A 15,871-nucleotide genomic window follows, 5' to 3' on the forward strand; every position below is an offset into this window, starting at 1 on the left:
CAAACCCTGCTTCCCTCTGTGTTATCAGGTGCAGCCCTTTGTCAGCTCTGTATATTTTGAATGCTCTCACATTATTCTCGCTTATAAACCTTGCAACTATATAAATAAGTAGGAGGTCTGGTAGTAACCCTATTTTATAGATAAAGAATTATCCACGGGAGGTTTATACATTTGCCCAAGTCATATGGATAGTGACGTAGCTGAGTTAGAATTCATATTTCTTAACTTTTGTTTTGCCTTTTCTACTACACTGTGACACACCAGAATGCCAGACTCCTTCCCTCACTAGTCCCTTCCAGTCCTGTGTTGTAGGCAGCCTGACTTGGGATTTTTTAAAAAAATCATCTCTAGTATTAACTCAAATTACCTGAAATAAATTCCTAGGAAACTGGCAGTTACAATCATGTTTACAAAAAATTGAAAACTCTCATTTTAAGAACAGGATTCTTCATTTAAATTACTGTCTTGCAGTGAGTTGGCCAGGAGGACCGCATCTCCTTGTTTATATATACATAGACCCATGAGATAAATGGGAAAAGAGCAACTGTGATAGCAATAGCCAGCTGAATTCTTCCACCAACTGGATTCCTATAAAGACACAAAAATTATTATACATAAAAATCCAATAAAAATTATGAATTGCTTTGGTAACGAATATGAAGATTGATTTTAGTAAAACACATCATTACATTTTCGTACGGTCTTTTTAATTTTTTAAATTGAAATATAATTCTTATATTTCATATAAGAATTATATAAGAAATATAATTCTGTGTTTCAGTGACCTCAGTTGAAGGTCATTGATAAAGCAATGTTAAAATGGATCTTTACGTAATGATTTTTGTGTCCTGTTTAAGAAAACTTTTCTTCCCCAAGGTCTTAAGGATACTAGATTATCTTCTCTAAAAGTTTTATTGCTTTGCTTTTCACATTAGATCTATAATCCACCTAGAATTGATTTTTATGAAAGTTTTAAGGTGTAGCGGTTGTTCACTTTTTTCCATATGGATATTCAATTGCTCCAGCACTATTTATTGAAGAGATTGCCTTCTTTTGCTACCCTGGAGTGCCACCATTGTCCTAAGTAAAGGCCATATACATATATATATATGGATCTGTTTCTAGATTCTATTTTGTTTCATTCATTTATTTTGCCAGTATGGGTTTATCTTATACTGCCATAGGATAATTATTTAGGTGTTCTTTATTTTAATATTGAGGTCTTTAATTTCTCCCATAATGTTTTATAGTTTTTATAGTTTTGTATGCAGAGATTTTGCATATCTCTTCTAGATTTATTCCTGGGGAGTTGATTTTTTGATACTATAAATGGTAACTTTTTGTTTTTATCATTTTCTGTTACTCGCTGATAAAAATACAGTTGATTTTAGTATATTGGCCTAGTATCCAGCCATCATGCTAAACTCACTTATTTGAATAACTTTTTAGATTTTTAGAAATTTTCTACATATGTGATTTTGTCATCTGTGAATAAGGAAAATTTAATTTTGCCTTTCCAGTCCTTGGGGGCTTTTATTTCTTTTTCTTGCCTTACTGTACTGGCTAGGACAAGAGCTAGAACAGTGTTGAGTAGAAGTGGCAACAGTGGCTACTTCTCATTCCTGATCTCAGGAAAAGTTTTCAGCTGCTCACCATTAAGTATCATGCTGTGGTATAGATACCCTTTAACAGGGTAAGTTCCTTTCTAAACCAATTTTTATGAGCTTTTATCATGAATGGATGTTGAATTTTATCAAATGCTCTTTTTGTATAGACTGAGAAGATAGTTTATTTTCTTTCGTTCTGTTAATGTGGTGAAAAACACTGGTTGGTTTTCAAATGTTAAACTAACTGTATTCCTAGAATAAACACAACTTGGTGGTTGGGTCATGAATTGCAGGACTTGATTTGCTAATGGTTTTGTTTTTGTTTTTTATTTTTTGCTAATGTTTTGTTTAGGGTTTTTCCGTCTGTGGTCATGAGTGAGATTGCTGTGTAATTTCTTTTTTCTTTCTTTTTTTTTTTTTTTTGGTGGGGGGGTGGGTAATGTTCTTGTCAACTTTTGGTGTCCAGATTTTTCTGCCCTCATAAAATAAACTGGAAAATGTTTCTTCTTTTTCTGTTCTCTGGAAGAGTTTGTTGAAGGTTGGCATTATTCCTTCCTTAAATGTTAGGCAGAATTCTGCAGTTATGCCATTTGGTCTAGAGTTTTCTTTTAGGAAAATTTTATATTATATACTCAATTTCTTTAATAGTTATGAGACCGTTCTGAGTATTTCTTCTTGTGTCAGTTCTGGTAAATTGTATCTTTCAAGGAATTTGTCCATTTCATCTACATTTTCAAATTTATTGGGAAAAAGTTGTTCATACTATCCTCTTACGATTTTTGCAGTATCTGTTACATGGGTAATAACTTTCTCTTTTTCATCCCTGAGCTTAGTTATTTGTGCCTTCCTTTCCTTGCTCTCACTCTAATTATTTTTCCCTTTTTAGTCTTGCCAGGGTTTATCAGTGTTATTAATCATTTCAGAGAATGAATATTTGGCCCTCTTACTCCTTTATTTTTTAATGTTGATTTTTTCATTTCATTGGTTTCTGCTTTTATATTTATTTTCTTGTTTCTTTGGGCTTAATTTACTGTTCTTTTACTAACTTCTTGAACTGGAGAGTTCCTAACTTCTTCAAAGCTTAGCTCATTGACTTTCAGCCTGCCTAGTTTTTGTTTTGTTTTGTTTTGTTTTAATATATGTATTTAATGCTATAAATTTCCCTCTAAGCATGCTTTTTAGCCACATCCCACAGATTTTAATATGTAGTCATCTCCTTATCGTTCAGTTCAAAATATTTTCTGATTGTCATTGTGATGTGTTCCAAATATTATTTGGAAATATATTTCCTAATTTCCAAACATACAGTGGTTGTCTGATTATTATTTTTGTGAATGATTTCTAGCTTAATTGCACTGTGGTCAAAGAACATACTCCATAAGATTTCAGTTCTTTGAAATTTGTTGGAACTTATTTCATGGCTCAACATAAAGTCTTTTTGCAAATATTCAACGTTTACCTGAAAAAAAATTTGAATTCTGCCATTCTTGGTGCTGGTATTCTATATATGTCCTTTAGGTCAAGTTTCTTATCGTGTAGCTCAAATTTTCTATATCTTTATTGATTTTTTAAATCTTCTTGTTCTATTAGTAACTGAAAGAAGTATATTAAAGTCTCCCAAAATGATTGTAAATTTTTTAGTTTTTCCTTTTCACTCTGTCAATTTTTATTTTATCTATTTTGAGGCTATGTTATTAGTTATGTATGCTTTTTGATAAGTGGTGTTGAGATCGCCAGAGAGCCAAAAAGGAAGAAGATAATATTGGATCCGTTCTTTTTGCTGTTACACTAGGATAAACTCTAAATTGGTCAAAGATTTAAATGTAAAAATTAAACCATACATGTATTAGAAGAAAACTTAGGTAAGTTACTTACAACCTGAGAGGAAGGAAAGTTTTCCTAACTATGACTCCAGATCCAGAAGCAATAAGGGAATGGACCGATAAATTTGGTCACATTAAAAAAAAATTTTTTTTTTCATGGCAAAGTGTACTTTGCATAAGCAAAGTAAAAGGACAATAAGAAACTGCAAAATAAATTTTTCAGCTTATATCACAGACAGCGGGTTAACAGCCCTAGTATGTAAAGAGCTTCTAAAAGTAGAGAAGACCAACAACCTTAGAAATTGGTTAAACCTGTACTCTCAGAGATGAACCAATATTTATAGAAAAAGAAATGCAAATGGCTCTTAATCATATGAAAATATGCTTACCTTTGCTCCTAATAAGAGAAATACAAATGAAAACTACCCATTTCTCAACTATCGAATTAGTAAAAATTCAAAAATTTGACAATACACTTTGTTGGCACTATTTTGAATCGCAAAAGATTGGATACAACCTGAACAGTAGAGGACTGGATGAATATACTGTGGACCTATCAGCAGAATAAGGAAAGTCTTTATATACCACAGGGTGATCTCCAGGATGTAGTAAGGGGAAATCAAGAATACAATTGTGTATAATGTGCTATCACTTATCTAAGACAAGCAGGAATACCAATGAATGTACATATTTGCTCCATTAAGAAACCATGGGGGGCTTCCCTGGTGGCGCAGTGGTTGAGAATCTGCCTGCCAATGCAGGGGACACGGGTTTGAGCCCTGGTCTGGGAAGATCCCACATGCCGCGGAGCAGCTGGGCCCGTGAGCCACAATTACTGAGCCTGCGCGTCTGGAGCCTGTGCTCCGCAACAAGAGAGGCCGTGATAGTGAGAGGCCCACGCACCGTGACGAAGAGTGGCCCCCGCTTGCCACAACTAGAGAAAGCCCACGCACAGAAACGAAGACCCAACACAGCCATAAATAAATAAATAAATACTTAAAAAAAAAAAAAAAAGAAACCATGGAAGGATAAACCATAAAGTTGAAAAAAGTTTCACCTATAGAGAAAGGGAGGACATAGGGTTGCGGGATAGAGAAGTTAGAGTTCTTTGAATGTACTCTGTCTTGTAGATTTGACTTTGGAACCACGTAGATGTTTTATATAATTATAAAACAAAATTAATATATTTTTAATAAAGTATCCCTAGAAATTGAAAGTAAAATGAAATAAATGAACTTAACTGTCTATTCACTTGGTGGGATTAGCACACAGAGTAACTATTCCAAGTAATTTGAATGTACATCCCTTAGAGAGATGTTCCCTAGAAACAGCAACACAAAATACCTATTTTCAGTAATTATATTGTTATTCTGAGATTGTGTTTGTATTGTGGGATGAGTCAGATGAGTTATGTTGAGGTCACTGAGACTAGAGATTTTTTGACATGATTAAAAGTAAATACAGATTCAAGATTGCTGATAAGGTCAGATGAAAACTTGTGCTCCTGAATTTGAATTCTAGGATCGATATGAACTCATAAGGAATTTTATCTTTAACTATATATGTAAAAAAAAAAAAATATATATATATATATATCTTTATATACATAATACACACACATATACATATATATATATTTATGACACACATACATATAAATACATACCTATGCACATATATGTGAATTTTCCTAGTTCTGCCCACTAAAAGAACCCAACTCAACCCAGCAGCAGTGAGCACCATTTGTGCCCAGAATGTGACCTCTATATACCATTATTACCTACTGAAAGTAATGAGGGCTTTTTGGAAAAATGGTTGATTCCCAGGTCTGGGGCATAAAATGTACAACCTTAGCTTGGAACATTTTGTCATACCAGAAAGCAAGGAAGCAATCAAAGTTTACTAGGGTCGTGTCAAACAGAGTTCTGGTGCCAACCTGAATAAGTGCCCCTGGTCAAAGATGGGACAGTTTAAGCAACTGCCATGGACTGAAAAACATCAAATATGTTGAAATTCATGAGTTTATAATGGTACTATTAAATAAACAAAACTCATTGGTCACTTTTGGAAGGTGCCCAGGGAAGAAAAACTCATTATTCTGAAAACTGGTAAATTAAGAGAGTCAACTCCTTTTCCTCTTATGATCTGTGTCTGAGTAGTCCAAGAATTGATAAGTGGAAGTTTTCCAGATAATAATCAAGGAATGGTATAATTAGATTATGACCATTTTGCAACTCAAGTGGATTAGTGGATTTAGGCAGTGATCATCAAAGATTTTATATTAACATTACAGAGAAACAGCTAGGTTATGCACATGATGATGGAAGTACATAACACCACCCATGAAGTAGTCTTGCTTAGTGGTGATGATGATAAGGAGGAGGAGAAGACGACGACCAGAATGTGGCCAAGCTTCTAGATCTTACCACTGATTTATAGGAAATATGACGCACAGAGGAGCAAGCATTTATAATACAATTGTGAAAATATACACATTGGCTGGAAAACTCGTAATACTGAGGAATTACTGTTTTGTTTTTTGTGTGTGATGATGGTAGAGTGGTTATTTTTTAAGTGCTTATCTTTTAGAGATACATACTGAAATATATAAAACATAAAACAATATGATGTTTGAGATTTATTTCAAAATAATCAGGACAGTGATAGATGATACAAGATTGGATATATAATGATAGTTGTTGGAGCTGGGTGATGAGTACATCTGATTCATTATATTAGTCTCTCTGCTTTTGAATGTGTTTGAATATTTCAAAATAAAAAATTAAAGCAGAATTTTTTTTAATTACCAAAAAGTCCTCCTTTTTTCTAATGCTGACCTTAAAATCTACTTTTTAAAATGAAAGTGTCTATACTGGCTTCCGTTTTGTTGGTGTTTGTATAGTATGTTTTTTCAATCTTTTGACTTTCAGTCTTTCTGTTTCTGTATATTTGTGTTCTCTTTTGTAAGCAGTGTTTAGTTTTTAATCTTTTATCCGTTTTGAAAATCTTTATTGGAATATTTGGAACAATTACATTTAATGTAGTTTCTCATATATTTGAGTTTAATTCTCTGTCTTAACATCTGCTTCTTATTTTCCCCATCTGTTCTTTTTCTCATCTCCTTTCCTGCCTTCTGTACTCCTTTTCTTTCAGTGGTTACCCTAAGGATTACCACATGAATCCTTGACTTGTCAAAATCTAATATAATTTGATACTTTTACCCTTCCCAGATAATTCAAGGACCTTAGAACACTTTAGCTCCATTTATCCCCTTCCAACTTATATGCTACAGTTGTCATGTATTTTTTATTTTTCTATTATTGTTTTATAAAGTTAATATTCACTTACATGTACCCACAGTTTTATATTTTGTTTGCTATTCACTTTTCCCTAAATATCCAAGCATCCTTTTGAGATCACTTTCCTTCTCTCTGGAGAATAGACTGGCAACTACCTGTGATGACACAGGAAACTGGGGTATTCATAAAAGTATGAATGATCATGAAACACTGAACCGACTCTTGTTAGCTTCCCTTGCGAAAAGGAAAGATTCCTCTCAAAAGATTCCTGTTTACAATTGTGCCAATATTCTCACTTACCTACCTGATCTGACCAACCTTAAACGCATCCGATTTTAACAGCCGAGCTGAAAACTTACTTTGATGCGCTGTGGCACAGGCTCAGCCATACTGTGATAATCACCAGACCAAAGAGCTCCCTGTAAAACAGCATGGATTTCATACTTTGAAGTGGCTGCGAAGGGTCATTTTCTCCCTGACACTTGATTCTGCTGACTGTCTGATGACTTCCTCCAAGATATATAGCATCTACAAAATATTTTCAAGTCTAACCATGACTCATAAATTACTTTTTTCAGACCTTTTAGAGCCCTATATGAAAATAAATTTCATCTTATGAGGCAGCTATGAACTTCATGACTATTCCCCAATTCATAGGTGAACAGAGAAACAACAAAAAACAAACAAAAACATATATAAATCACCTACTTCATGTCATGGGGAGGAATACCACAATCAAGAAGACAATCCCATACTGGATCAGGCACTCTTTTCACATTGTTTTAGAGGGGTCACTGTTAGGCAGGTTGAGCTCAAATCAGTAATTTAAGCACAGATTGCAGGGGATTGGGTCACGTCTTAGTGGAGTGGAATGACTTGTAGTATGAGTCTAATGATTTTGAGGCGGGTATATGCTTCTAGAAATATGTGTTAAAAGGTTGTATCTTTTACATAGCGTAGAAAATAATCGTATTTGGCCAAATACCACCGGAAGCCCCCACTTTGATTTCACTGCGCCTCATGGGCTTCACGTTGGTGGAGGTGATTCAAACCATTTGGTCTACATTCCCATCAACTGACCCAACCTGATCTAGTTTTCCAAAGATTAGGGCCTATAATGTAGCAGCACCTCACCAGTGGGACTTAAGCTACAGGTCTTTCAATTTTGGTGTTGGCAGATGTTACCAGTGGGATAGAAAGGAAAGGAGGGGGGCTATTCGTGAGACCAGGGAGTCAAGGGTGGGAGGAAGCAAAGGAAGAGGTGATAAAACAAGAGCCAGTGGTGGTGACAAAAGGAGGAGAGGACATGAGATATATACGGGCAAGGCTGGCAGAGGTTGACCTCTGATGGGGCTGATCACACTTGTAAATAAGATTCTGGCTTGAACCAGGACTGAATCCGAAGGCTGATGGAGTTTTCACCTCATTAGACTGGACTGAATATTACTGTACGCGATCCTTGCTCGTTACAAGGGGGTCAGGGTCCAACTGCCCGACGATAATATAATGCAACGTGTAGTAGTGATCACAGGTTTGGCAGGCAGTGCTGGCTTTGAATCCTGGCTCTATCATTTCCTCAGTTTCTTCAGCTTATAAAGGAGATAATATCTTCCCTGCTCCTTATGGTGTTGGGGGAATTAAATCATCATCATGCAAAGATAAGGTGTCATAAAGGAACAGATTTCTCAGTTCTTCCCCACCCCTTCCAAAGAGCAAAAAAATCACTGCTCACCTGCCTTCTTCCTCATGTAAGATGTTCTGTTTTGTATGAAGCAAGAGGTTGTATGCCAAGACAACAGCCCACACGATACAGAAGAATATGTGTATTGCAGAGACACTCTTCCAAATAAAGTTACCTAAAAACAGATATCCTGGTGCTGTTAATCGTGGAATCACATCCCAGAGAAAAATGATCTCTTTGTATTGCTTTGCCATAATCTGCCTTCAAGTAAAGCATTCAGAAAAGGCTGGGGTTTTTTTGTTTTGATTTGCCCTCAAATCAAAAGGTTAAAACAGAGGTTAAAACAGTATTTATAAACTTAAGTGGACATTTATTATTTTGATTGTCCAGCATCTCCCCTTCCTATGATGACGACCCTTAATTTTTTCTGGGGATCCACTCTTTCCACACTCCTGGTCTATGTGTCCCAGACAACTGGACCTTAGCGAGGTCAATCAATGTATTCCATCCCCTCAGTGACAGTGATTTGTCTCAGGATGAACAGATAACGAATCAGGGCCAACAACTCCATTCAGAGCTTTTGTGGAGCTATCAGGGAAGTGGCTTCTAGATTCTGCTGGACCCAGCGTGGTGAAGCTGTGACCTTTGTGTGGCAGGGCTACCACGTGGAGCCCAGGGCTGAAGTGCAGTAGATGTGGAACTAAGACTGCAGACAAATTTAAGTTCTGAGCCGCCACCAGTGCCTGAAGCCAGCACCATCCCAGACTTTTCAGTAAAGGATCCCAGTACATCTCCCTTCATCTTACAGGCCACTTGAGTTGAGTTTTTTCCTTGCTTGCAACTAATGGAGTCCTAACTGATACACCTTGAAGATGTAAACAGAGATCTAGGGACCTTGTACAAGGAGCCCGAGCATCTGGGCGATGGGAGTTTTCCCCACCCAGGTGGGAATCATTAGTCTTTATTCTAAGGCCCTGAGAATTTTCAAGCCCCACTAGTAGAAGCTGATTTAAAGAAAGTGACAAATAACCTGCCGGACTAATATTCCCCATTAATAAGAGAATGTTAGTAAACAATGTAAAAAAAATTTTTTTTTCTGCTCTAAGACACTGTTTCATAGAATGAAACTGTCCAACTAAGGTTTACTGAGTTTTTAGGGCCATAAAAGGTGAAGCAGCTACGTTTTGCCCCTAATTGAGGTAGGTGGCCTGTGGGCAATACAAACTGCTATTTTAAGTGAATTTTTTATGTATATACTCACCTGGGATATACATGTAAGGAATCCAAGGAGCAGGTTACAAAACAAATATATGATAACGCCTCTGTGTTAGAGCCATTCACTGACTCAACGAACATTAGGTACCTGCCGTATTCCTGGCCATGTTTAAGCTAGACTTGGGCAAAGATGGGTTAGACATGATCCTTTCAAGGGGCTTACAGCCTAGATGGAGGAAACATATATAAAAGTGTACAAGAAATTGCTGGAGTTACTGTGATGGTACATAAGGAGATTAGGGAGAGCAACATGTTTCAGTGAAAAATCTAAAGATTTGTTATAGACATTATAGACAGTTTCTCTATAAAAGTAGCAGTTCAGATACACAGGCGTTGAATGAATTCAAAATCAGAAAATGATTAATGGGAGTGGTACTGGGAGAAGAATTGTATAGAGTAAATACATAATAGACAATGATCACCACTAAGTATGGAGACAAGGTTAGCAGTTTGATTGTTGCCCATCTTCCATTAGCTTGGTGGCTTAAGAAATCAACGCGGTGACTGAAGCCCTTCTCTCTCAGGGGCTAAACGGCATAACTACTGTACCACATCAGTACGAGATCCTGGGTTCCAAATTGATAAAGACTGTCTTAGTGTGGCACGTCCTTATCAAGTTTTCCTGAAGATGGGTGAGGACGATCTAGATTAGAATTCACTTCCTCTTATGATCGATCAGAAGGGAGAAGAAAGACATGGAGAGCTCCAGTTTTCTCCTGGGGGTTGGCAGATAGACTCGTCATTGAAAGGAAATCAGATTTGCTGTATCTCCATTCAGAATCCAAGGTTCATACCTGTGACAAGAGGGTTAAGTCCAACAAGCAGGGTCAGACCGGCAGGAATTGTATACACAGCCTGTTAGCAGAAAAAGAGGAAATTACATGGGTTAAGAAGGATGCCCAAAAAGAGAAGAAAAAAAAAAAAAAAAAAGGATGCCCAGTATAGGAGATGTTCAGAGGTGTGTAGGAAGTAAAGAAAGATGACAGCAGTGGCCACCACACTCCGTGACTTACCTCTAGCTTTCAGTAGCAGCTGAGGAAGTGGTGACCTCTGCTTTATGGCATTTACCATGTCAGGTTGTAATTCTGTATGCCTTCCTCCGAGACTATAGGCTATTCCAGGAAAGACTTCTTCATCTTCAAGCTCTAGCATTGAGCGGAGTTTTGGTCTCAAGACACAGCGATCTCCTAATCTCTCCCAAGCAACAGCCATGCCTAAATGGCCTTTCCCTACTTTTCAAAAAATGCTCTTAGAAAAGCAGGGCCGGAGCAGCCATAATTAGCCACATGGCCCTGCTGGGTCTAGCTCCATGGACCATCCAGCCCCATATTCCATCTCTGCGAGTGAGACCACATAAAGTTTACTAACAGTGTACGGACCAGATGTGCCCAATAAGAGCAGGCTCTTCATTTTGGAAACTGTTGTAAGTTGGTTTGGAGTTGGGAAGGCTGGCCCTGAAGAGGCCCTATTTTCAAGCCTCATTCACGGCAAGCAGGCAGACTCTGGAAAAACCTATTGCTTGTGTGGTGTGGGCAGAGGGCAAGTAGGGGGTGGTAGGTTTATAAGAAGCATGGGGCCTCCCCAGAAATGTAGCTGCTTAACATCAACTGTGATGCTTAGTTAGAAACCTTTAGTTTATAAGGAAGTTGTCAGAGCCGAACATTTTAAGTGATTTGCTGTCACTATGAAAACATGATAAGCAATTAGACCTACATTGTTTTTGAATTGCTTTGTTCTTTGTTTTCTGAGGGGATCTCAAAGACAGTGGTAAGAAACAGAGATGTTAGAGATGGCTGAGGTTTTGAGCAAGGATGACTCAGAATGACTGCTGATAACAGAAATGGTGAGTCAGAAGGAAGAGTGGGCATTGGAGGGGAAGATGCTGGGTAGGACCTTGTGTGTATCTGAAGAGCCACTGCGACGTACAGGTGGACAGATCTAGCAGTCGTTTGGAAATTCAGCATTAAGCTGGATGTTTGGAACTGCAGGAGAAATAACATTTGGAACTAAGGATATGGATCATGGTACTGAGGAAGAGGCAGGGGCATGTGAATCTGGAGAGTATCAGAATGTGGTTATATTTATACCCATATATATATAATATATACTACATTATATATATTATAATTCCAAATGCTTTCACTTGTGGTTACTCTGTACACAGTCAACATTATTCCAAAGCCTAAAATCATCTCATCGGTGACACTGTACAGTATTGTATATCTGTATTGAAAGAACCGAAATTTAGATATTTCCAGAAATGTGTGGAATGAACTCCCCCTCCTCTAAATGGTTCAATCAGAGCATTGGTTCAATGTATACTGTAGGTTTTATGGGCTTTAATTACTTTTTATGAATGTAACTCACTGAATTAGCAGAACCACATACTTTAAGCCTGCCATTTTCTCGTCAAATGTTTGTTGGAGTTTCTGGGTAGAAATTAATGAGGATTGGTTCACTTAACCTTGAGAGGTCTACTCTGTGTCTTCAGAAAAGTGTCCTCAGTTGGCCCATTTTATTCAAAGGGAATACTGCTGAAAGGCACCTATATCTCTGGAAAATTCTGACTTCTCAATCTGATCCTTCTAATATTTTAGGAAAAAGCACTTACTAAGGATTTGATTTCTAAGTTTTTAAGTAGACGAAGCAGGGAGGAGGGCAAATAGATGAACCTGCGTGTTTCACGCAGTTCCCCAATTCTTTCAGACGTGGGAAGGCAGCTCCTACTCACCATCCACACTTCCGCATCGGGATCATTCACCTGGAATGCCAAAACATCAGCATTAGCGACATGCTGTCGTGTTCCATTCCAGTATTTGGTCTGCTCTTTATTCATTTCAGTCATTTTCTAAACGCTGCAGTAGGGACCGAGGATGCAAGGAGGAGTAAGACACAGTGTAGCCGATGGTGACGGGGAAGGGGCTTCCGTCTGAACCCAGCACCTAGCTTGAACACACAGCCACACCTACCTATTTGTACAGAAGGGCACAGGGAGCCCGCAAAGGGCGAGCCAAGCCCAGAATGGGTATCTTAAGGGCCCTCCAGTCTCAAGGAATGAGGAAAGCTATCACAAAGGGGCCCCAAAGCAGGCTTGGAAGGATAATTAGCTGCAAAGGGTTTTGCTCTGCTTCCTCTCCTAGGCCGTGAGCTCAGCCTCGCCCCCAGGCTGCCTTTTTAGAAAGGTGCCAGGGCCGCTTCTGCTCAGGTCCCTGCAAAGGGACACGCGCCGAACCAGTTCCTTCCAGCATGTGAGCAAACGCGACCATATGATCACACCTGTCTCAGCTGGAGCCGGAGTGCGGGTTCCCGTATCACCAACCCTGACTCCAGCCCTCCCCGTACAGGGCCGGCTCCTGCGACCCCGCCGGCCGCTCGGTCTACACCGCACGGGGCCTGGGGCGGAGCTCGGAGCCCGGGGTCTCGGAGCCCGGGGTCTCGCCGCCCGCCGCCCGGCCCGGGGCGCTGACCTGCACGAAGGCCGCCAGCGCGAAGAAGGCGCCCATGAGCCAGTTGCAGGCGCGCCACAGGCCCAGCGCCCCGCGCCCGGCCGCAGGCGCCATGGTCGGGCGGCGCGATCGCCGCCGCGGCCCCTCCTTCCGCCCGGCCCGGCCCGCTCCCCGGAAGGCCCTCGGTCGTCCGGTCCCGGGGCCACTGGCCGGCGCGCGCCCGGGTGGGAGGGGCGCCGGTCGGGCCTTCCTGTGGAGCCCCATTCGCTCCTCCTCAAACGTAGAGAGGCGTAGGTATCTGCCCATTTCTCAGACTCGTAGAGTGAGTCACAGAGCGCTTGGGAGGCTGGGTCAGCGTCGCACAGCTCGTCCTTGGGGGCAGGAAGTCGCATTTGAACCCAGAGAGGTGCAACTCCAATGCCAGTTTTCACTAAAGCTGCCTTCTTCACATTTAAAAAAAATTAGAGGAAATTAAAGGGGAGGGAGGGAGGAAAGAAGGAAAGAGAAAAATAGAGGCGTGTGTGTGTGTGTGTGTGTGTGTGTGTGTGTGTATGCGTGTGTATGCGTATGCGTGCGTGCTTTCTGGTTAGTGTTTATGCATTTCTTTCCAAAGCTCAGAAACTTTCAAAGCCCTGTAAGCATTATGGTAATTTCTTAGAGTGACGACAGTTACATTAGCATCTCATACAGCTCACAGCTTTTCTTAAGACAGCCTCGTTTATCTTCATGGGCTTTTATTATCAGAGGTATTTACATATTATACATATTTACAATTCTTTCCCACCACCAAAACCAACAAATTCTCCACACGCGTTGCTCATGAATTTCTTATGAACCAAAGACACTTGAAATATTCCCTTTTCTCTCCTCGCTTGTTTTACGGTCTTTTTCTGTTTTGTAATTTACCCTTCTGATTAGTTCCTCCCGGGGCTCATTTACACATCCATAGGCCTCATCATTTTTGCTGTTCTAAAGAGTCTTTATCACTTCACATCACGAGCCTGTTCTCCGGCGCTCCTCTCCCTCCTTTCCGCTAAAATCTCCTAAGACTCTTTAGGAATTTTTTTTTTCTTTCTCTGTTTCATTCCTTTCAAATAATGCTTATTTCAGGAACGTTGTCTGCTGGATGCCTGGCCCCGTGCTTGGTGCAGGGAGCATGAAAGGGACTTGCTGTACGCTCTCCGGGAAGGTTTGGAAATGGGGTCTTTAAAGAGATAATTAAGTTAAAATGAGGTCATATGGGTGGGCCCTTATCCAATATGACTGGTGTCCGAGAAGAGATTTACACACAGACGTATACAGAGGAAAGACCATGTGAGGACAAAGCGAGAAGACCACCGTCTGCAAGCCGAGGAGAGAGGCCTCAGGAGACACCAACCCTGCTGATGCCCTGATCTTGCCCTCCCAGCCTCCAGAATTATGGTCAGAAAATAGGTGTTTGTTGCTTCAGTCCGCCAGTCTGTGGTACTTTGTTATGGCAGTCCTAGCAAAGTAATACAGGAAGTGATCATTGCCAACCAAACGGAGGTGTGGGTGGCAAGGAGAGAGTGGTATGAAAATGCTTTGTAACCTGTTGTGTGCTGTGCAACTACCCTGCAGTTTATATTTTTCAGTGTTGTCTGGGGCATTCATGGTCACTGTGTGGACGTGTGTTGTTTCTGCTGGCGCAGGGTTCGTTCCCCTTCTTATAGGATCAGCATCCCAGTTACTGGGGAAGGACCCTGCTCCCACTGTCAGGGCATGTGTACCAGGAGGGCTGGCGTGCTGGCGCCTTTCCAGAGATGGGCGGGTGACCGTGGCCTGCCGGTTGGCGTAGCCCACCCCCTGACCACAGCGATTGGGTCTGGGATGGCATGTGATGCAGGTTGCCCAGATTCAGTCCTGTGCTGGAGGGAGGGTTGCCAGATAAAATACAGGATGCCTAGTTACATTTGAACTTCAGATCAACAAGGAATAATTTTTTAGTATAAGTGTGTCCTAAATATTTGCTAAATCCGGTAACCCTAGCTGGACCATTAAAGTGAAGCTTTCTTTTTACTGAGGGTGTTGAACTGGTAGCATGTAAGCTGGAGCTGCCAGGAGAAGGCTTTTCTGAGGGTGAGCTCAGGTAGAGGAAGCAGAGCTCAGAGAGAAAGAAGGCAGGAACCTGGTAACATCGCGTGAGTGAGGCTCTGGGTCCAGCCCCACCGACCGCTGGGCACGGCCTCACCACCCTTCAGCTTTGTGAGCCATCTCAGTCCCTTCCTCACACACAAGCCTGTGTGAGTCAGGTTTTTGTCACTCACGACATAGAATGATGACTTGTAAAATCACAATTCAGTAGCTAAGCCGATGCTTGAAACCCTCTAAATCCTCCTGCTGCATGTTTGTCCAGATTTTGCAAACATAGGCTCAGCTTGAAGAGTCATGAGAAATAAGTTTAAGTGAATCCAGTATCGCAGAGAGCTCTGCTTGAGAAGTCACTCCATTTCCCTTTTTTTTTAATAAATTTATTTATTTATTTTTGGGGCTGTGTTGGGTCTTCGTTTCTGTGTGAGGGCTTTCTCTAGCTGTGGCAAGCGGGGGCCACTCTTCATCGCGGTGCGCGGGCCTCTCACTGCTGCGGCCTCTCCGGTTGCGGAGCACAGGCTCCAGACGCGCAGGCTCAGTAGTTGTGGCTCACGGGCCTAGTTGCTCCGCGGCATGTGGGATCTTCCCAGACCAGGGCTCGAACCCGTGTGCGCTGTATTGGCAGGCAGAT

General features: G+C 40.6%; 2 protein-coding genes across 27 annotated transcripts in view; one reads left to right on the forward strand and one right to left on the reverse strand.

Annotated features, from left to right (window-relative positions):
• Window positions 1-15,565, reverse strand: TMEM220 (transmembrane protein 220). Of its 2 annotated transcripts, XM_082373338.1 has the most exons (6): window positions 13,153-13,420; window positions 12,417-12,446; window positions 10,480-10,540; window positions 8,462-8,585; window positions 7,089-7,148; window positions 1-588 (listed from the first exon to the last, which is right to left on the reverse strand). In XM_082373338.1, exons 1-6 carry the CDS (start codon window positions 13,393-13,395, stop codon window positions 453-455), a joined length of 654 nt encoding a protein of 217 aa, XP_082229464.1. In that variant the 5' UTR covers window positions 13,396-13,420; the 3' UTR covers window positions 1-452. The 2 variants fall into 2 exon arrangements, with proteins under 2 accessions (XP_082229464.1, XP_082229465.1); XM_082373339.1 differs by lacking the exon at window positions 7,089-7,148 and having other exon boundaries at window positions 13,153-15,565.
• ADPRM (ADP-ribose/CDP-alcohol diphosphatase, manganese dependent) overlaps window positions 1-15,871 on the forward strand; it is a 385,000-nt gene that overhangs the window by 15,022 nt on the left and 354,107 nt on the right. The gene's annotated exons all lie outside the window — the stretch shown is intronic.

The sequence above is a fragment of the Balaenoptera borealis genome, assembly GCF_965194805.1.
Source record: "Balaenoptera borealis genome assembly, chromosome: 20".
Classification (NCBI taxonomy): Eukaryota; Metazoa; Chordata; class Mammalia; order Artiodactyla; family Balaenopteridae; genus Balaenoptera; species Balaenoptera borealis.